General features: G+C 35.0%; 1 protein-coding gene across 2 annotated transcripts; it reads left to right on the plus strand.

Moving 5' to 3' along the window:
* The first annotated feature begins 146 nt into the window (after positions 1-146).
* LOC121383372 (guanine nucleotide-binding protein-like 1) lies at positions 147-21,028 on the plus strand. Of its 2 annotated transcripts, none has more exons than XM_041513363.1 (14): positions 147-253; positions 4,618-4,694; positions 5,589-5,751; positions 8,416-8,503; positions 10,073-10,201; positions 11,069-11,209; positions 12,076-12,289; positions 14,332-14,424; positions 14,961-15,113; positions 16,133-16,185; positions 16,835-16,960; positions 18,181-18,352; positions 19,203-19,343; positions 20,376-21,028. In XM_041513363.1, the coding sequence occupies exons 2-14, from the start codon at positions 4,622-4,624 to the stop codon at positions 20,576-20,578; spliced, it is 1,749 nt and encodes a 582-aa protein (XP_041369297.1). In that variant the 5' UTR covers positions 147-253; positions 4,618-4,621; the 3' UTR covers positions 20,579-21,028. The 2 variants fall into 2 exon arrangements, with proteins under 2 accessions (XP_041369297.1, XP_041369298.1); XM_041513364.1 differs by having other exon boundaries at positions 19,203-19,341; positions 20,373-20,632.
* The last annotated feature ends 226 nt before the right edge of the window (positions 21,029-21,254 follow it).

A 21,254-nucleotide genomic window follows, 5' to 3' on the forward strand; every position in this document is an offset into this window, starting at 1 on the left:
CGCAGCAAATGTATTATACAGATGTTTATCAAAATATTAATTAAACCAGAATATGAACTAGTAAGCTGCGTGTAGCAATGTCTTCTACTATACTAAAGTAATATTGAATTAATGTGAATATATATTTTTTTATTCAGTACAGTGTGTGCGGTTCTATAATATGGCTGCGTCCATTTTCAGTACATGTTTTTCTTCTCCTCCTTCAAGAAGAAATACTACATTATTAATAGATTTAGCGTCTTATTAACTTGCGGTAAATACAGATTCATAATGGTATTTTGTAAATAAAACATTTATATATCATGTAACACATTAAAACAGTACCTAGTTTAAAAATAAGAGCTGTTGTATGGTACACTGTACAGTTATCTATAACCGAATGTCACCTATTTCCATTCGACTGGGGCTAGGTACACTGCGATAACTTACATTTATTGCAGAAACACGCTGCCGCCCGCGTATATATCCATTGCAACTGGGTCCATTTAATGAATGAAGAATTTTTTTTATTCTAAAAATGTTATGAAGATAATTTAATAAATGATACTAAATTAATTTTCATACTCTTAAAATTTAGAAAATTAGATATCCTGAAACTGAAAGGGTGCGAGTGCATGAGTGCGAATGATTTTAACATGCTCATATACCACTAGAGTTTCGAGCATGTCCGCCCCGGGGCCTGTCTCTGGATAGCCAGTGACTTGCTCCGGGACAGAAAAAAATTAAGGGGATAATTTTGAAATTTACATCTAAAAATTAAATAGTGGGCCTTTAAAATGGACAGAATTTTAAAAATAGCAATTAGTAAAAGAAATTAGTAGGATTAAAATTAGAAAGAAAAATGTTACAAGCCAAAAATAATTGAATTGACTGCTCTTCCGAATATTTATATAATTTGGAGCATTTTAGAAGGACAGTCCAAAAATAAATAAGAGAAAGAAGAGAGGATCGGACTATTTAATAATATTTTTTTTTTAAAGAAGTAATTTCGACATAAAATTTTGAATGAAGGTCTAAAAGTTTAAAGTCCGATCTATATGGTCCGGGCCAGGGGGGAGGGTAAGTTTGAGGTGGGCGGAATTTGGAATACAAATTTAGTAGTTAGATCAAAGATCGAAGACCAAAATGTGCTACAAAAATTTAAGTCCAAACAATAAAATTAGAGTGCTCGACCGAAAAGGTATTAAGGTGATTTGAGCAATTTTGACGGGCTGCCAAAATAAACTGCGTTGGACTGTTTACAAAAAAAACCACCATAAAATTTTGAACTGCGGCCAAAAATGTTTTTAAAGTCCAACTAAGCCCTAAAAAAGAAAGTACATATCCTAGGAGAGGGTGTGCAGCGGAACTCATGGCGAGTTGATGGGATGATCGGCTCCGAACTTCGGGAAGAAGTGAGGCAGGTCGATGTAGCACTCTCCCCGAAGTATTGCTAAGTAGTCTTCCGGAAGTATCAGCTTGATAATCTGATGGACGATTGGATTATCCATGTCTGATTTCAGCAAGCTTTGCCGGTACATCCCGTTCCGCTCCGACGTCAGGTAGTAGGTGCGACTTCCCTCGACGTACTGGAACTGGTACCGCCCTTGACCAGTTGGTTTTGGTCTCCAGCTCTTGGTGACGAAGAGCCCAGCACAGCCCCAATGGGGGGGGGGGGGGGTTTAGAGAAACCTTGACGTTTGATAAACACAACTGCATTCTGTGCTGTCTCGAGTAGGAATCCCCTGAAAGGGTGCAATGATTTACCCAATACTTACCCAATACCACTACTAACTATTATATCATCACGCAAGAACCCCTAAACCTGGATATTAGTTACACATGTTGTTTGCGGCAAATTGTATACACTGCAGACTCCAGTACATTGACTTACCTCCCTTCGTTCACCCTTCTATAATACGAATAATTTTTATAAAATAAAAAAAGAGGTAAATATAAAAAAAAATTATAATTCTAATCTTGATGATATGGACAATTTTTATCACATTACTGTGATCAGAAAACATTAAAAAACCCACAAGAAAACCCCCAAACAATTAAAACAGGTGTGAGAAAAGTAAAAATACACCTTCAACATGCATGTAGATCTACGATAACAATATTAGGTAGTGTTGGGTAAGTATTGGGTAGTATTGGGTAAATTGGGTAAATCGTCGCACCGTCCTGAAATGCAATTTCCTGAATTCTACAAGTAAAATTCATATCTGCCTCCAGATTTAATACCAATGATATTTTTTATTTAGAAAATTTGAGGGTCTTGAGCCCTCTCCCCCCCCCCCCCCCTCCCTCCTTGCTCTGTCGTACCTGTTGAGTATTTCATGTTTCATTATCGGGGTAGGACTTTCCTTTGGCACTGTCACGTATAAAGAACATTATAAATACTTATCATAAATAGGGTTATGGTTAGGGTTATGGTTAGTGACAGTGTCAAAGGAAAGTCCTTCCGTTAACACTTACAGAGACTCGTGAATGGTGGGATTTCAGACACCAATGACTTAAGTCTCTTGTTAATTGTGGAGTAACCGGAGGATGTGCCCCCCCCCCCCCAAAAAAAAAATCTGGTAGCCCAAAGTACTACCGGTTTTAGATATCTGGTAGCCCTTAGTGAAAAATTGGAAGTCTAAACATTCCGGGCTACCGCTAAGGTCGAGCCCTGAAATTTGTGCAATGCATATATGTACTGGGTGACTAGTATCTGTAATGGTCTGTTGAGTATTACATCAGGCAGTAAATTCGAATAATCTGATTTTAAAAACTTTACTAAACTGCAACGCTGCAGAGGGACAATTAAGCTTCCTAGTTACGAAACGCAAATTATTTATTTAAATTCATTGATATATATGCTGTTATAAATATGTGATATAAGCAGAAATACAAGTTTGAAAAGACTTTTCCTCTGCATTTAATTCATGCATTAATGACACATTTTATTTGTAACAAATTGGATTTTAAAAAAAAAGTACTAAGTATTTTCCATGGAAAAGATGGGAAAAGTGCCTTGTAGTTGTAACATTGCAAGTAATACATTCGGGAATCTTTGTATTATATTCAGGATTAGCCGATAGTAAACTGGTTTTCTACTTTATGCTAATGATGTGTTTACATGTTGCATATAAAAGGTTGACATAGATCCCAATTTATGTTAATCACATGATCAACATTTAAAAAAAAGTTTTTGATACGATTATAATGTTTTGTTACAAACTTTTACTTTCCTTTTAAATGAAGTGTTTTATAAGGTGTACCAAGACATGTTTTATAACTATTTAGATATTTTGCTCTGATATTATATACTTGTTAACATTTAACTTTGATCATTTGGTGAAAACATGGCTGCTGTCTGTTTTCGTGGTGATCATATTATCGATGATATAATGATTTTTATCTCCACAAAATTGATTTTGCCTATGCATTTAACAAGGCAAAATTTAGTGGTATAAAGCGACTATTGCTTGTCTGTTTATATCAACTTTGATTCAGACCATATAAAATGTTGTAGTCGCCCCCCCCCCCCCCCCCAAAAAAAAAATATGGTTGCATATGTGACCAAATTGGTCGCAGTGTAGAGTCTTGCTGTGGGGTCATTCTGTCTTGAAGCACACTTTCCATTAATGTCTTTTCACACATGGAACTCTGCTTTCACAAGTGAATTACTATACAAATGAGATATTGTCAAAGTGGGGTTTTTACTATATTTTAGACCGCTAATAAATACTGCACGTTATGAAAAGGTACTATGTACATGTACATGCACTGTATCAATAAATGTGTGCAAAATTGAGTAAGTGGCATTTGTGGAAATAGAATTTTCAATAGACATTGATTTAATATTAGTATCTATAAGCATTTCTCTATTTTCAATAAAATGTGTCTAAATGAATATCATCTGCTGCAGGGGGCAGGATGTAGCCCAGTAGTAAGGCACTCACTTGATGTGCGGTCGGTCTAGGATCAATCCACATCTATGGGACCATCAGGCTATTTCTCACTCCAGCCAGTGGCATGTGTTATCCTGTCTATGGGATGGTGCATAAAAAATATTGCCATATGTTTGACATCCAATAGCCGATGATTAATAAATCAGTGTGCTCTAGTGGTGGCGTTAAACACACACAAACTTTAATTGCTGCATGTAAATTATATATTACAATGAATCGTTTTAATTATGATGTTATAACTAAGTTGTTGAAAAATAATACTTGTAATTGACCATATAATTGAGATTTGTTTGGTAAAATTGTGACAAATAATTTGTCATTAAAGGGACATACCCTAGTTTTTAAACACTACGGCATATTTTTCATTATTAGAGCCTTTTATGATCACTGAAATCAAACATTACCTATATTTTATTGTTTAGATTATCCATTTCCATACAACCGAAGTGTTTCTGGTCATCCTGGTGTTTCTTTTACCACATAATGCATTTTTCATATTTAAAAAAACAAGAAAAGATTATTGAATCGCGTTTTAGTCACAGACTATTGTATTCAAATTTGTTACAGGTTTGTAAATTAACCAAACTTAAGTGTCCATTGTTATGGGTTGAAACTAGGGTTTAGGTGAAAAGCATGCCGTAGTGTTTAAAAACTAGGGTCTGTCCCTTTAATTTTTCAGAGACATGCCGCGGAAGAAGCCTTTCAGTGTAAAAGAGAAGAAAAAACAACTTCAAGAAAGACGGCACAGGAAGCAAGGTTGTTGTACATTATTATATGTACAGTTATAATTATAGTGGTAGATGTTGTTACAAGTGATATAGATTCTGTTACTAGTAGAAGTAGATTCTGTTACTAGTAGAAGTAGATTATACTTTTAGTCATACTGGTAGTAATATTAAAATTAGATTTTATAGTAGAGTAATAATATTTTATTTTTTTAACATGAATTTGTTTATCATTGAATACTTATTTGATGTCTAATAATCGGTCATAAAAATTCATTACCTCTAATCTCTTGGTCGATAACCATGTGTAACAACACACACGTTTATTAAAACTGTAGTTGTGTTTGTATTTTACATTAGTAATTGAGGTAACAATATAGTGTCAAGTGAGGTGATATTGCAGCTTTAACTAATTAAATTAAATGGTGCTGTAATATATTACATTTAATGAGTTTGTCCATGATGTTTTCAGTACTACAGTTAAACCCCTAAAAGCTGGGCTCTCTGTAAACCAGACTTCCTTCAAATCTGGACATTTTTCACAGTCCCTTTTTAAACATCAGTGCAGAAGCTGAACATACATATTTATGTAATATTTCTAAACCAGATACCCCTTCAAAGCAGACTTTTTACCTGGTTCCACAGGTGTCCAGTTTATAGGGGTTCAGTGTATTGAGATTTATGTTCTCGTTCCTACCTTTATTGATTGAAGTTGATCTGGAGACCAAATACCTCAGTTATATATGCTAAATTAAACCGTGGTCAGGGTTTCATCGAAACACCTGTGTGATATTTCTTTCCTTTTGTTCAGGTTACTTGTAAATAATTATGGTACATGTACATAATATTTAGAGCATTACTTTTTTATGACGTAACTAATAACAATCAGTGACAATTGTACTATCTAGCTGTTTAATATTTGCAGATGCTCTCTATACGAATAGTGATGATGATGAATACAGGGACGATGACAATAAAAGACCTGGAACGTCGGAGAGCAGTGAGGGAGACACGAACATATCACAAGATATTGACAGTAACCTGAGAAAAATTCAGGAGTTAAAAGACCTGAAGCATGACCCAAACAGGTAAACTGATTTTCTTACTTCTCACCCTAAAGTGCAGTTATTAGGATACAGTAAAGTACGCTTATAACGAACTGCAAGGGACCAGCTTCATTGGTTCGTTATAACAGTAGTTCGTTGTACACATTTGCAGAAGTTGGTAATTTTTATTCCGAAAGTCGGCCATTTTGAATTTTGAACTCAATATAATAGTAAAAAAAAATAAAAAATGCCTTGGTGATTATAAGACATTTATAAAAAAATATATCATTTATTACAATCAATAAATACAACAAAACATTACTGAAAGATCACATCAAAAGAGTTTAGTGAATTACATGTACCTAATCACGTTTCGTCACGTAATCACTAATCGTGGTTTGTTTACTTAGCGTTGGACGCATAACTTCTAATGCCGAGTCAATGTCTGCAATGCTGTCAAATACTGGCAATCGAATATCTCCTTTGCTCTGGAAAAACAGTCTGACTGTCTCGAGTGCCATCTGGCACTGGCATGGCTCTCACGAGTTCATTCCACACTGTCTGTAGATTTGCTAACGGGGTGTTGTCGTCTTCGTCGTCAGAACTCTCAGAACACGCAGCACTTTTGAACCCACCCTTTGCAAAACAGTTCACGATACACGATGAGGTCACGTGACGCCAAGCACGATGGGCTGTGTTGATTGCCGTCAAGATGGAAACTGAGGATTGACAAAAATCGTTTCCCTCTGTTTCAAGATGGTACTGAGAGTGGATTTGGGAATCCCGAACTCAGCTGCTATGTCTTTCTTTGATTTTTGTCCGAGATCAACAGCTGCAACGATTTGAAATTTCACATCTAGATCGAGCGCTTTTCTTTTGCGTGATGTTTTCGTGTCCGTCATGATTGCATACTGAACGAAAAACTGACACGGATTTATAACAAACAAAGAGAATCCCATTAATTACCGCTGATTAATATCATTCATGGGCGGATCCAAGGGGGGGACCAGGGGGACGCGTCCCCCCCAAAAATTGTTCAAGTGCCCTCAAAATGTCCAAGTGCCCTTTTTGTTTGTAGAATATTTTTTTTTTTAAGTAAACAATAATTATATTGTAGATAAATGAAATCAAGATTTTCGTGTACATGCGCAAGCTTGCAGATATGTGTCTGTGTTATTGAGTCTCAATGGGGCCCCATTGAGGTTCTAACGCGAGTGACGCCAATTTACTTCATTATTGCTAGTATATTATGACGTAGAACTGTAGGAATTCATATTAATTGTAAATATCAAAATTTGTAGTAAGGTGCCCTTTTGACGAGTCAATGTGCCCTTCTTTTTTGGTCCCCCCCTAAAAATATTTCCTGGATCCGCCCATGTCATTGTATATATATATTGAGTTGAACGTGTCAGACTGTTTTTGGAGTACGGTTGATCTCACGGCTCAGCTGTCCGTTAACACTGATTGGTTTGAGATTTAACGGTTCCGGTATAATTAGTGACTTAATCCCTTAATGGATACCTGTTCCCAAGTCCAGACAAACAAAAGTTATTTAGGCTGTTGTTTTAGTGCGGTCGTGCGGTCGATCCCACGGCTTTGCAGCGTTTTACACTGATTGGTTTGATACGTAATGCTTCCGGTATTCACGGTTCGTTATGTAAACACTTATTTACACTGGAATTAACTATTTGGGACCACAAAATTGGTTCGTTTTAACAGTTAATTCGCTATACATAGTTCGTTCTATACATTAAAATGTATTACTAATATATAGGGGAGAAAATCGGGACTTTACAATCAGTTCGTTCTAACCGGTAGTTTGTTATAAGCGTGTTCGTTCTAAACGTACTTTACTGTAGTAGGTGATTGATTTTTGTCAGTATCACTGACAACTACTAATCATGCTTTCTGTGGACTCTGTAGATATAGATGTGAACTTTACTGAAGTAAACAGCCTCATATTTTGAAGATGAGGATCACCCTGATTTTTAATCTGAGTGAAATGTACTGTCATTCAAAGATTTACAGCATGATTCTATGTGATTTGGGTTACTCAAAGCCAGCCAAAGTGATGGCTAAGCATGACAGACAGGTAACTCATTCAAACGGTGCTTTTTATACAACATTTGACAAATAAAAATAAAAACCTACAATACCACTAATAAGATCATGTTGAGGGTTTCAACAAACAAAACACTATGTTTTGGGAGGTCACTGGATAAGAGACGGGCACTTTTATCAGAATTAAGTTTGTTTTGTTTAACGACACCACTAGAACACATTGACATACATGTATTAATCATCAGCTATTGGATGTCAAACATTTGGTAATTTTGACATACTATAGTCTTAGAGGAAGCCCGCTACATGTTTCCATTAGCAGCACTTTCCCACAAACAGGAAAGCACATACCATGGCCTTTGACCAGTTGTGGTGGACTGGCTGGAACGAGAAAAAACACAATCAATTGAATTGGTCCACTGGGGTGGTTCAATCCTGTGACGTAAGCACCTCAGGCGAGCACACAAACGACTGAGCTAAATCCATCCCTCAATGGATAAGAGAGACTTTTATTGGAAAGTATGCTGCTTTAGTTTTCTGCTGTAATTACTGCCCATAGTATTCAACAGAAACCTGAAGGTTGCTTTTTATGCAGTCAGTCTGTGTAAATATCATAAATACATAACAGAGTCATTTGAATTCCAGGTATCGACTGCTTTTCTTAAAAGAAACTAAAGAGGAACTGGAGAAAAGAAAAGAACTTTCAAGAAGTCCCTATAAGATGCTTTCTGAGGTTTGTGTTTTATTGACAGTCGTTGCACATAGTTGATTGTCTAACACAGGCTTGTGCCTGGACACTAGGGTCTCCATGAGTACTTGGGCACGAGTCCATTCACAGGACTTGAGTACCCATACAAGGTGGAATACAATGATCAACTATAATACAATGGACAATGTAGGCCAAAAATTTCAGCAGTAGATAATCAACGGTATAAGTTGCACAATAATTATATGATCATGCACTAGTTTCTCTTTTTATTTGGTCATCCGTCACAACACTGAACATGTCCACTGGTTTCTGAATGCAATACGATGGCATGATTTGGCATCCATGTTCAGTGCTGGAATTAGGATGCATAATACTACTTTACTTTATTCCTTAGTCTCATTATTATTTAGTGTAAATGTCAGGTCTAGGTCGAGTTTGACCCTTGAGTACTTGAGTCCAGTATTTTGGACTCGTGGAGGCCCTACTGGACACATTTGAGTGTTGAGAAAGATTTATAAGTTGTTTTGAGGACAGTCCACACATGAATATATATATTTTTAATGATATATGGTTTTATGCTCATAAGTGCATTTTGGGCTATTTTGAATAATTTTTCTTAATATTTCAAGTGATGAGTGTATATTTGTAAAACCAAGTTGTTTACTGACAAAATATTATTACTTGGTAAAAAGTCTAGACTGACTGAAAGTACAGAGTGGTAAATTAGAGTAGTGGGTATTCATCAGTGGGTTTTTCCCCACCTTTACAAAGTAAAAAGGTGAATTGGTGAAACGGTGGACATGTATTATAGGTGCATGTATTATAGGTGCATGTATTACTTTTCCAATGGTGGCGGGGACGGGACGTAGCCCAGTGGTAATGTGCTCGCTTGATGCGCGGTCGGTTTGGGATCGATCCCTGTCGGTGGGCCTATTGGGATATTTCTCATTCCAGCCAGTGCACCACGACTGGTATATTAAAGGTCGTGGTATGAGCTATCCTGTCTGTGGGATGGTGCATATAAAAGATCCCTTGCTAGTAATGGAAAAATGTAGCGGGTTTCCTGTCTGAGACTGTGTCAAAATTACCAAATGTTTGACATCCATTAGCTGATGATTAATAAATCAATGTGCTCTAGTGGTGTTGTTAAACAAAACAAACTTTATTTCCAATGGTGGTAGCACCACCAAAGGCATCAACTTTTGTGTTAAAAGGTCTGAGTTAAAGTTTCACTTTTACATCAGTTTCTTACAAACTATAAGTGCTAGGTAAGTGAAATTTGGTTTATATTGCACCTATGGATGTTCATCACAGTGCACTGAAAAGGTGAATGGTAGATGAGAAATAATTCTGCAGAATATTCTTGTTTAAAATATTTACCTCTAATAAGACTGTTGTGTATTGTTTTCAGACATGTTTGGAGGTTGATATAGATGATATCTACAAACCAGGGACTGTCCTTGACTTTTACCTCTAATAAGACTGTTGTGTATTGTTTTCAGACATGTTTGGAGGTTGATATAGATGATATCTACAAACCAGGGACTGTCCTTGACTTTTACCTCTAATAAGACTGTTGTGTATTGTTTTCAGACATGTTTGGAGGTTGATATAGATGATATCTACAAACCAGGGACTGTCCTTGACATTCCGAAGAGACCTCCATGGGATACCACCATAACCAAGCACGACCTTGAACGCCAGGAGGAGATTTATTTCAAGGTATTTTTATACAAGCAAATTGAACATGCATTGGACATTGAAATATTTCAATGTTTGATACATTATAAGATGTCATATTGGTCTCATCTGTTAGAAAAGACACAAATGTTATAATATACATATCATCCAAATTTCCATTGCAAGTGGAGTTGTCAGATAAGTAGTTGAATAACAGCATTATGCCAATGGACCAGTGACCCATAGGACTTCAATGTTGAATCATTTTTCTATTAAAACATTCAAAATTCAATTAACTTTCAGTTAATGAACACTCTGAAACTGAAATCAAAAATTGAGTTATTTCCCTTTAATGTTCTACCTTTTTCCACTTAGACAGTTAAAGTTATTGACCGAATAGACTTTCCTTTAGTCAAACTCATCCTAAAAACTTACATCCATTGATTGTTCATGTCAGATAGCAGACATGTTAATGAAATGTGCTACCTGTATGGCCTTTATAGTATGTTTTTATTTGCTAAATTTAGGATTTAATCTCCTAGTAATTTAGTGAATCATTTTCAAAATATATCATTAAATTCAATTTTTCTTACCCAAACAAAATGCAATAGTATTAAAGCTCATTAAACTTGCTGATTCTTGAATTCAATTTTTACCAGATTTATTAGGAAATATATTCTCAGCAGTTTATGGCATTGATCTACATGGCCATTACAAGTCTTTGCATTTAGGTTGTTTTTGTAGTGGTTTATGTTGCTCACAGGAGGGCAATACCAGTAAAGTAAATAACCAGCCTGTTACCATTGTTATACACCACCTCTTGTTACTAGCATTCTACAGATGACTATATACATATATGAAAAAGAATTCCTACTTCAGAATTATTGAATTTGTGTATATTGTTAACAGGGTTATTTAGAGAAGATTTTTGAAAAATACAGCTTACATGATCTGAGTTACTTTGAGTTGAACTTGGAGACATGGCGGCAATTGTGGAGGGTTACTGAAATGTCTGATATATTGCTCCTCATCACAGATATCAGACACCCAGTGAGTATCTTGTGTATTTCATAGGATTTATTACATACCTGTTCAATCTTAGTATAGTGATAACCATGTAATAAATTTATCTTGTATCACAAATATGTGTGATCTGGACTGGAACTATTAAATGGGGAATGCACTTTTTATTTTTATGGGAGTTAGCGCCTTTTTATTACTGAAGTCATGTCTGATTTACAAGTTACATGTACGTCATGATTTTTAATGTTAAGTAAATCCCTGAAAGGAGTATTGATAATACATTCAAGAAAGTGTAGTTAAATTAAAACCGTTTTTGTAAAAAAATAAAAGAAGGTATGTAATAAATACAGAAGTTCACATACGTTGTTTTCACTTCTTATTTTAATTTATTGCACTTGTTTATTTTGCACAAGAAAAGAAAAGATAAAAAATATTCATATCTCTTTTTAATGTTCTGCAGATGTTGATTGAAGATATTATTTTAGATTCCAGCTTAGTTTAGAACAGCCTTAGACTAGGTGCTCTGATGATTTGTTAATTTAACCAATAACCACATGCCAACATTAAATATTAGGACGGGATGTAGCCCAGTGGTACAGTGCTGGCTTGATGCGAGGTCTGTATGAGATCGATCCCCGTCAGTGGGACCATTGGGATATTTTTCATTCCAGCCAGTGCACCACGTCTGGTCGAAAAGAGTAGCCCATGAAGTAGCAACAGCGGGTTTCCTCTCTCAATATCTGTGTTGTCCTTAACCATATGTCTGATGCCATATAACCATAAATAAAATATGTTGAGTGTGTAAATAAAACATTTCTTTCTTTACATTAAATATTATAAAGTTACGGTGTCATGTTCCATATTTCAGTAAAGAACAAAACTCTTTGTTTCAGGCTCTTCATTTCCCCCCAGCTCTGTATGACCATGTGACCACAGAACTGAACAAACCCATGATACTGATCTTAAATAAAACCGACCTGGTGCCTCCTGGTCTAGTCATAGCTTGGAAACATTACTTCAAACACAGATTTCCCAAACTTCATGTCGTCTGTTTCACCTCGCACACAAAACAACCGACAAATGACGATAGGACATCTGATGTTGATGGTGAGAACATAATGACATGTTTTTACAAAATAACTGTTTGTTATCCTATAACTTACTAATAATATCCATGTCATAAACCCATCTGATATTTACCATTATTAACTCAGTTAATAACATTTTGCTGTCAATGGGTCATTTGTTTACAGCCAACAAGACTTGTATATCTTAAAATAACGTTTTGATCAGATTTAATTGAAGTCAAACTACATTTCTGTTAATTGTGATGACATCATTTCACTGGTAAGGCAACTTCAGGACTTTGATTTACTAAATATCAAATGAAAATGTTATTATAGAAGACTTATAGGATAAATACCGGCGTCGTGGCAGGCCATCGGTCTACAGGCTGGTAGATACTGGGTTCGGATCCCAGTCGAGGCATGGGATTTTTAATCCAGATACCGACTCCAAACCCTGAGTGAGTGCTCCGCAAGGCTCAATGGGTAGGTGTAAACCACTTGCACCGACCAGTGATCCATAACTGGTTCAACAAAGGCCTTGGTTTGTGCTATCCTGCCTGTGGGAAGTGCAAATGTCCTTGCTGCCAATCGGAAGAGTAGCCCATGTAATGGCGACAGCGGGTTTCCTCTCAAAATCTGTGTGGTCCTTAACCATATGTCTGACGCCATATAACCGTAAATAAAATGTGTTGAGTGCGTCGTTAAATAAAACATTTCTTTCTTTCTTTCTTTTTATAGGATAAATAGAATTCACTACTTGTGTTTTTTAATATGTAAAATATCAACCTCGTCTAATTAATCAGTATTTGTAGAGCCTCGGCAAATACCAATTAACATAGTAGACTCAGTTGATATTTTACATATTAAAAAACACTTGTGATGAATCGTCTATTTACTGTCTAATCCAAAACCATTAAATTTAATAATGTCTGTCATGTAAAATTGAATGTATGGTATTTGTTTTATTGAATTTGATGCAGTTGTGAAACATTATATGATCTTCATACTGATGTTTGGTCTCTTAAGATCATGAATTTGCTAGATTGGAACATACATTATATGAATGTCACCATAAACCTTTGAAAGAGCATCATTTTTGTAAAGAGCTGGTAGATTTTATGGGCAATGCTAATACTTTTCAATGTAGGAAAATCTGTAAAAGAAAAACATTTGTTGAATGTAGGTTTGTTTGAATTATCAAACTCCTTTTGGTGATGTGCTTGTTCTCATCTTGTTATATACATAAGAATTCCTATAGCCAGGCTTATTGTAAAACATTTATCATTTGATGTAATGTGCTTGTTCTCATCTTGTCATATACATAAGAATTCCTATAGCCAGGCTTATTGTAAAACATTTATCATTTGATGTAATGTGCTTGTTCTCATCTTGTCATATACATAAGAATTCCTATAGCCAGGCTTATTGTAAAACATTTATCATTTGATGTAATGTGCTTGTTCTCATCTTGTTATATACATAAGAATTCCTATAGCCAGGCTTATTGTAAAACATTTATCATTTGATGTAATGTGCTTGTTCTCATCTTGTTATATACATAAGAATTCCTATAGCCAGTCTTATTGTAAAACATTTATCATTTGATGAGAGGGGCGGGATGTAGCCCAGTGGTAAAGTGCTCACTTGATGCACAATTAGTCAAGGATTGATCCTCGACGGTGGGCCCATTGGGCTATTTCTCCTTCCAGCCAGTGTGGTAGTGTTAGTATACAGTTCTCCTACTGACAGTAACTAGTGGGAATTTCATTATTAGCTCAGTTGGTAGAGCGCTGGACTCTTGTACTGAGAGACCATGTTTCGAATCCTCTCGGTGAAGGTTGATTTTTATCTGTTACATTTATCATTTACTGGTATATCAAAGGCTATGGTATGTGCTATCCTGTCTGTGGGATAGTGTATATAAAAGATCCCTTGCTACTAATGCACAAATGTAGCAGGTTTCCTCTCTAAGGCTAAATGTAAAAATTACCAAATGTTTGACACCCAATAGCCGATGATTAATGTGTTGTAGTGGTGTCTTTAAACAAACCAAATGTAACTTTTTAACCTTGCTTGTTTCAGTGTTGCACAGGAAGAGACGGAAAGGCAAGAGGTTGCCCGCCACAGGACCGAGAGAGCTGTATGAAGCATGTGAACAGATTGTACAAGGAAAAGGTTACTCATTGTCTAGATCTGTCCCAAGAATTATCACATGGGGTTTGAAGTCTCTTGTAGGTTTAGTGTTGGTTAGAAATGCAAATAAAGTTAATAACTTAGTTAATTTTGTTTATATTCAGCCTTCCACCATCTCTGAAGAAATGTTTTTAGGGGAAAGTTAAGAGCCTGGAAATAAAAATGTGTTCTTTAATGAAATATGTCACTTGATCTATAGTCCGTCCCATCATTCTATTAAAATGTTTTTTTGTAAATAATTTCAGTTTGGTTTGACGTAAAAAGAAAAGTAAAAGTGTTTTGGAAATAACAAAGAAATACAATTTGTGTTTGCAATTTACAAGTCAATCAGCTTGGAAATAAATAACTTGTAGTAAGTTACATAGTATGAAAAAAATGCGATCCCTGTGGGACGGACTATGGGCATTGTTTTAAAATGGGACCTTCAGTATTCAAAAGTATACTCAGTCTGACATAATATGTATGGCTCCAGTTTCATGTTAACAGTCTGATTAGTAATATAATGAGCTATTTTGCAGTTGACCTGGACAAGTGGAAGTCGCTGTATGATGACAGTGATGAAGTAGATACGAACATTGACTCTGGTCATGTTGAGACCGAGAGTGAGGTGGACACGTCGTTTACCCATCATGCTCAGTACCGAGATGGGGTTCTTACGATTGGCTGTGTCGGTAAGTACTTGCATACAGGCAGTGGCGTAGGGAGGGAGGGCAAGGGGGACACACCCACTCCCCAATCAAACCTTTTAAAAAATACTAAATTTTATAAAGTACATATATACATAGTGTGGGTCCCCCACCCAATCTAACATCCTGGCTATGCCAGTGTATACAGCAGGCTTTGCTTTTCTCAGTGGTCATTAAACAAGAAGGAAATATTGTCTTGGAGGAAATGATAAAATTTTTGTAACCTGTCATTTATTACAGGGTCTGTCCTGAGTTTGCTGCATTGTAAGATGTTTTCGACTAAAAACATTTCGTAACAACTAGTATTACATATTACATATTAAATGTATTTCATTGTTTAGAATATCACTGTCTGTATATTCAGTGTGTTTCAGATCATCCTAACATTTGAAATAGCCAAACTGGATTTGGTAGCCCAATAATTCTGTATGTACAACAAAAAAATACATATTAGGAAATAAAATGAAGATGACTTAGTGCAGACATTAGGACAGTTAGAAACACATTTAATATACAACCACTGATATTTGGTTTAGAAAAATATATTTAATATGTAATTCCAAACGTTAAAGAGAGTCTGTTGGTCAACATCGTTTTAACACTTGCTGAAAACTCAGGATAGTCCCTTGAACAAGTCATTTCACTCATTTCAAACCCGTACCTAATGTGATATTTTGCTGATGTTAAAAAAACAATCATATTTTATGGAATTTTCATGAGTTATTTTTTCATTGATTGAATATTGGGACACAATTTTTTAATAGGCTTTTTGCAAAATTGACGTGTGATAATGAATAAAGCAGGGTTATAATGTATTCCCAGTAGGTACATGATTTGGACACAGTATAGTTCTGCTTTTAGGTTGTAGAATTTGTTTTATTCGACTTTTATTTTTTCACTACAAATAATGCATAACTTTGATGATTATATTTTTAAGATCAACATAAAACAATATGGTCTTTAGTTGTATAATTCTATATGAATCATTTGTGTTTTATCAACAGGTTATCCTAATGTTGGAAAGTCATCAATGATAAATGGTCTTGTTGGAAGAAAGGTGATTAAAAACAGTTTAAAATGTCAAATGTGGTAAAGAATATATTATTTCTTTCATGATACATCTGATATGATGGTCATTTTGTATCCAGTTATTAAAGAAAGGCACAGTTGTAAACATTTAGTAGTCTAACATTTATTGTTAGTTTTGTTTAGACCCAAGAACTTACCTCTGTTTGACACCCAATGGATTGTTTGTGCTGTGATGTCATTAAACATTCATTCATTCATTTAGTCATTCATTCATTCATTCATTCATGCCCCACCCACCCCCCACCCCCCCAAAAAAAAGAGAAAAGAACAAAGATACAGATTCCGTCTGTCTTCTTTTAAAGCTGTAATGTTGCCTCACAACATTATAACATCATTTACACAACTGCAGTTATAATAAACATTATCATTATCAACTGATAGTCAGCTGCCTTTATCCAAGTATATCGCCATTTTATATTGTAAATATTTTGTGGCTCAAATCAGTGGAATAGCACCCAGTTACTTAGACTTAAACTGGAGTATTATATATTTTAAGTGATCTGGATTAGTGATGCTTATAGACAAATAATATTAAAGAATGACATGTAGTGGTAAAAACATTGTTTAAAACAATAAAATGGATATTTGTTAATATGTGGATTACTTGAATGTTATAGGTGGTGAGTGTTTCCAGGACTCCAGGCCACACCAAACACTTTCAGACTATTTTCCTCACACCTACCGTCAAGTTGTGTGACTGTCCTGGATTGGTCTTCCCGTCACTGGTGGAGAAACCACTACAGGTTTGTAGGAGAAATATCGAGAATACAACTTAAACATATAGATTGGGTTGAAGTAGTATTAGACTGTGTAGGAGAAATACCCTAGTATTATTATGATAGTATTACCATTTATTATATACATAGCAATGAAATATATAGATCTACGGAAACCATAAAAGTCATATCCTGTGAAAAGTCATATTTTCACTGTATTTTAGCTACAGTGAAAATATAGAAGTCATATTTACTTTTTTGTAAACGTGCATGATTAAATTATCTCCCTTTGTCTCTGTTCTTCGTATTTAAATTTGATGATTACCAATGCATCTGCTCGTATTTGAAAAATAAAAAATGTAATTTAAACAACTGTACCTATAAAAACGGGATACGAAGTGCAATTACGATAAAATATATAAAACAAATTGAATATGAAACTAAATAATGATGACACAATGTAGTGTCATCGAGAGTAAGTGTAAGAATTTAACGGCGTTCGACTCGTTTTGTTTTTGTGGGAGTTTTTAGAGGATCGCTTTGTCGGGTATGTTTGCACCACAGTATTGTTAAATAAATGTTAATAAAGATAAATTTTAATCAAATTTCTTTTTAAAAGTCTATGGTAAAGTAAATTTTCTGGCAAAGTTCCATAGGAAGAAATATATCATGACGTTACGTGTTTTCGATAGGATAAGTGAAAGATATTACCAAAGAGCGAAAGATATTGTCAAAAATTAGGAAATAGGTATATAATAAATAGACCATTTCATGGTGTTTTTCCGAATATGATTTTTATGTCAACTCGTGATGTGGAAATTAGGAAATAGGTATTTATTTAATAAATAGACCATTTCATGGTAAATCGTATTCGAAAACCCCCATGAAATAGCCTCTATATATCTTTGCATAGAAGTCGAGTTTGGCTATAACTCAAGACACTGACATCAAACCATGAAAATTTTAATTTATTGTAGTCTATATTTAATTCTTGCATTGTGCTTAAAGTTGTAGACATACATCTGAGAACATTTCATCTCTCACTGTGTTAGTCCTCATGATGTTATGTAACGAAGTACTTATTTCAGTTCATAATGTATTCTGTTTGTTGCCAGTTCTAATGTTTTTGGAACCTTACAGAAAGCCCTGCCAATATATTTTATAGTAATTACAAAGCAGATTAAATCAGGTACAATTCCTATGACTGTCATTATGTTTCAAATCTTATATATGTGAATATGTTTCAGATTTTGTCCGGGATTTACCCAATAGCCCAGGTGCGAGAACCCTACTCAGCCGTTCTGTACCTGGCTGAGCGGATAAACCTCCCCAAGATCCTCAAACTGCAGGTACCAGGCAGTCCAAAGAAATCACAGGTGGAGGACAAATACGAGTGGACAGCTTTCGGCATTTGTGAAGGTACAATATCAGGTTTATTGTGTTTGTTTTCATACCCCCAGTAAAAACTATTAAGAGGAGTAATTAATTGCTGTAAATTATAAACTGCCATTTAAGTATTGCCATCTTCAGCATTGATATTTAATACTCTAAGACATATATATATATATATATATATATTTATTACACACCAGTGTAAGATATTGCTCATGTCATAACAATCATTCAGCATCTAACTAGTGTAATATTAGCGTGACGTGAGCATGACGTAGATCACTTGCTGACCCAATTCGTAGAAAAATAACATGTAGTAGGTCCCGACATCTGCTTACTTCTGCGTTCCGGCTTTTTCACAGTTGGTTTGTAATAAATAAAATACTAAACTAGCTTGCCTGTCATACCATTTTTATGACACTTGTGAACAGTGTTGGTATCTGACTCGCTTTCGCTCGTCAGATACCAAACCTGTTCACTCATTTCATAAAAATGGTATGACAGGCAAGCTAGTTTAGTATTCTCTATATATTTTAATTTACATGTTACAGTGAGCTAAAAATTACTCCTTGAACTAGTCTCAGAGGAGTGATGGGGGAGGGGGTGAGAGTAATATGGGGAGGTCTGCCCGACAATACGAGATGTAACTCTATGGTAGAGAGATCACCTGTGATTTGTTCAGCAACACCTCAGAACATTTTAAACTACACTTATTTAATGTCTAACATACATTATTTACCACACACCTTTGTGCTTTGTCATTTGTGTTTTGTTTCATCATCAATATGATACTAGTATGCAACTTAAAGTAACTGAATATGAAACTTAATACAATCTCAAGAGTCTTTGATTTACAAAGTCTTTGTACTTTGACCAGCATGGGCTATCAAGAATGGTTTTATGACGGCCAAAGGCGGAAGACCTGATGTCTACCGAGCGGCTAATTTCATCTTGCGGCTGGCGGTAGAGGGGAGACTGAGGCTTTGTTTCACACCGCCAGAGTACGTGGAGAAAAAAGGTGAGACATAGACTTGAGTGGCTGTTTGACATGAGTGGCTGTTTGACATCATTTGTTGTTTTAAAACATATGTAAAGCAAGTCAGTTAAGTTTTTAACCAGTGAGTTGTAAGATACATAATATGTTACCATTGATGTTGTGGTAAAGTGCTCACCTGATGCACTGTCAGTTTAGGATCGATCCCCGTCAGTGGGCCCATTGGTGCATCATGACTGGTATACCAAAGGCCATGGTATGTGCTATCTTGTTTGTGGGATGGTGCATATAATAGATCCCTTGCTACTAAATAAAAAATATAGTAGGTTTTCTCTCTAGGACTATATATAAAAATTACCAAATGTTTGACATCCAATAGCCGATGATTAACAAATCAAAGTTCTTTAGTGATGTCGTTAAACAAAACAAACAAACTATTTTGCTTGTAACAGAATTATGTATGATTATATCTTTTTGTAATATCTAACTGAATACAACTTTGCTAATGGACAAATGTAGCAGGTTTCCTCTCTGTATCAAAATTACCAAATGTTTGACATCCAATAGCTAATGATTAATAAATCAATTTGCTCTAGTGAAGTCGTTAAACAAATAAACAAAACTGTAACAGAATTATGTATGATTATATCTTTTTGTAATATCTAACTGAATACACCTCTGCTAATGGACAAATGTAGCAGGTTTCCTCTCTGTATTAAAATTACCAAATGTTTGACATCCAATAGCCGATGATTAACAAATCAAAGTTGTTTAGTGGTGTCGTTAAACAAAACAAACAAACTATTTTGCTTGTAACAGAATTATGTATGATTATATCTTTTTGTAATATCTAACTGAATACAACTCTGCTAATGGACAAATGTAGCAGGTTTCCTCTCTGTATCAAAATTACCAAATGTTTGACATCCAGTAGCTGATGATTAATAAATCAATGTGCTCTAGTGGTGTCATTAAACAAATAAACAAAACTAACAGAACTATGTATGATTATATCTAACTGAATACAACTTGTATTTTTTATTAAATTTTTTCAAGAATTTTGGCAAAGTCATCCTGAAACACAGAAAATACTGGAATCCCAGAAAGTCTTCAAAGATGACAATTCTGACGAAGATATATCGGCCAATAGCAGCGAAGATAGCAGTGATGAAGGAACACGTCCTGTAGCCAATCAGACGAAACCTGTTACAAACTTTGTGTCATCTAATCCATTTGCATTACTGGGTGAAGATGAATGATCTGTTTGATTTTGTAACAAACTGTTGTCAGCTATCGTCTGACAAGAAAATTCAGTATATCCTTTAATTTATTTATCTTCTCTTTGTGATAATGAAAGAGAACAGGGAACTATTTTCACTGACTGCAGTATAACAAGGTTTAGGTATACTGTGTGTATTTGGATGGCTTGATGTCATTACAAGCTTGAGTTACTTTCTGCATTATGATCATTCAGTAAATAATGTATTGTCATTTGGGGAATCGTGGAATTTTATTTGTGATTAAATATGCAAATAGACATTTTGCTGTCTAAGCCATGTACCTCTTATAACCAGTTGGCATTATTCTGTGGGCATTATTCTGTGTTAAAAGAGTAGTGGTCCTTTGTTATTTTCTGTTTTGTTTTCAAATAAATGAAAATATTACTGGCTTTGAAACACTAAGCAGAAATAAAGGTGTGAAAACAGTAATACATTGAAGCCTGTTTTTTTATTTCTAATGTTTGTCTATTTTTGATTTACATACAGTAGATCACCAGCGTTAAATTCTGTATTAAGACAAATTTGTTTTGTTTTTGAGTTTTTCAGTCGTTATTTTAGTAAAAATTCTTATTCCTTTTATAAAACAAATATTGTGGTGAATAATGAAGTACTTTGTACCCACAAGAATTCAAACAATCCGTAAAAATGTCCATTA

The sequence above is a fragment of the Gigantopelta aegis genome, chromosome 10, assembly GCF_016097555.1.
Source record: "Gigantopelta aegis isolate Gae_Host chromosome 10, Gae_host_genome, whole genome shotgun sequence".
Classification (NCBI taxonomy): Eukaryota; Metazoa; Mollusca; class Gastropoda; order Neomphalida; family Peltospiridae; genus Gigantopelta; species Gigantopelta aegis.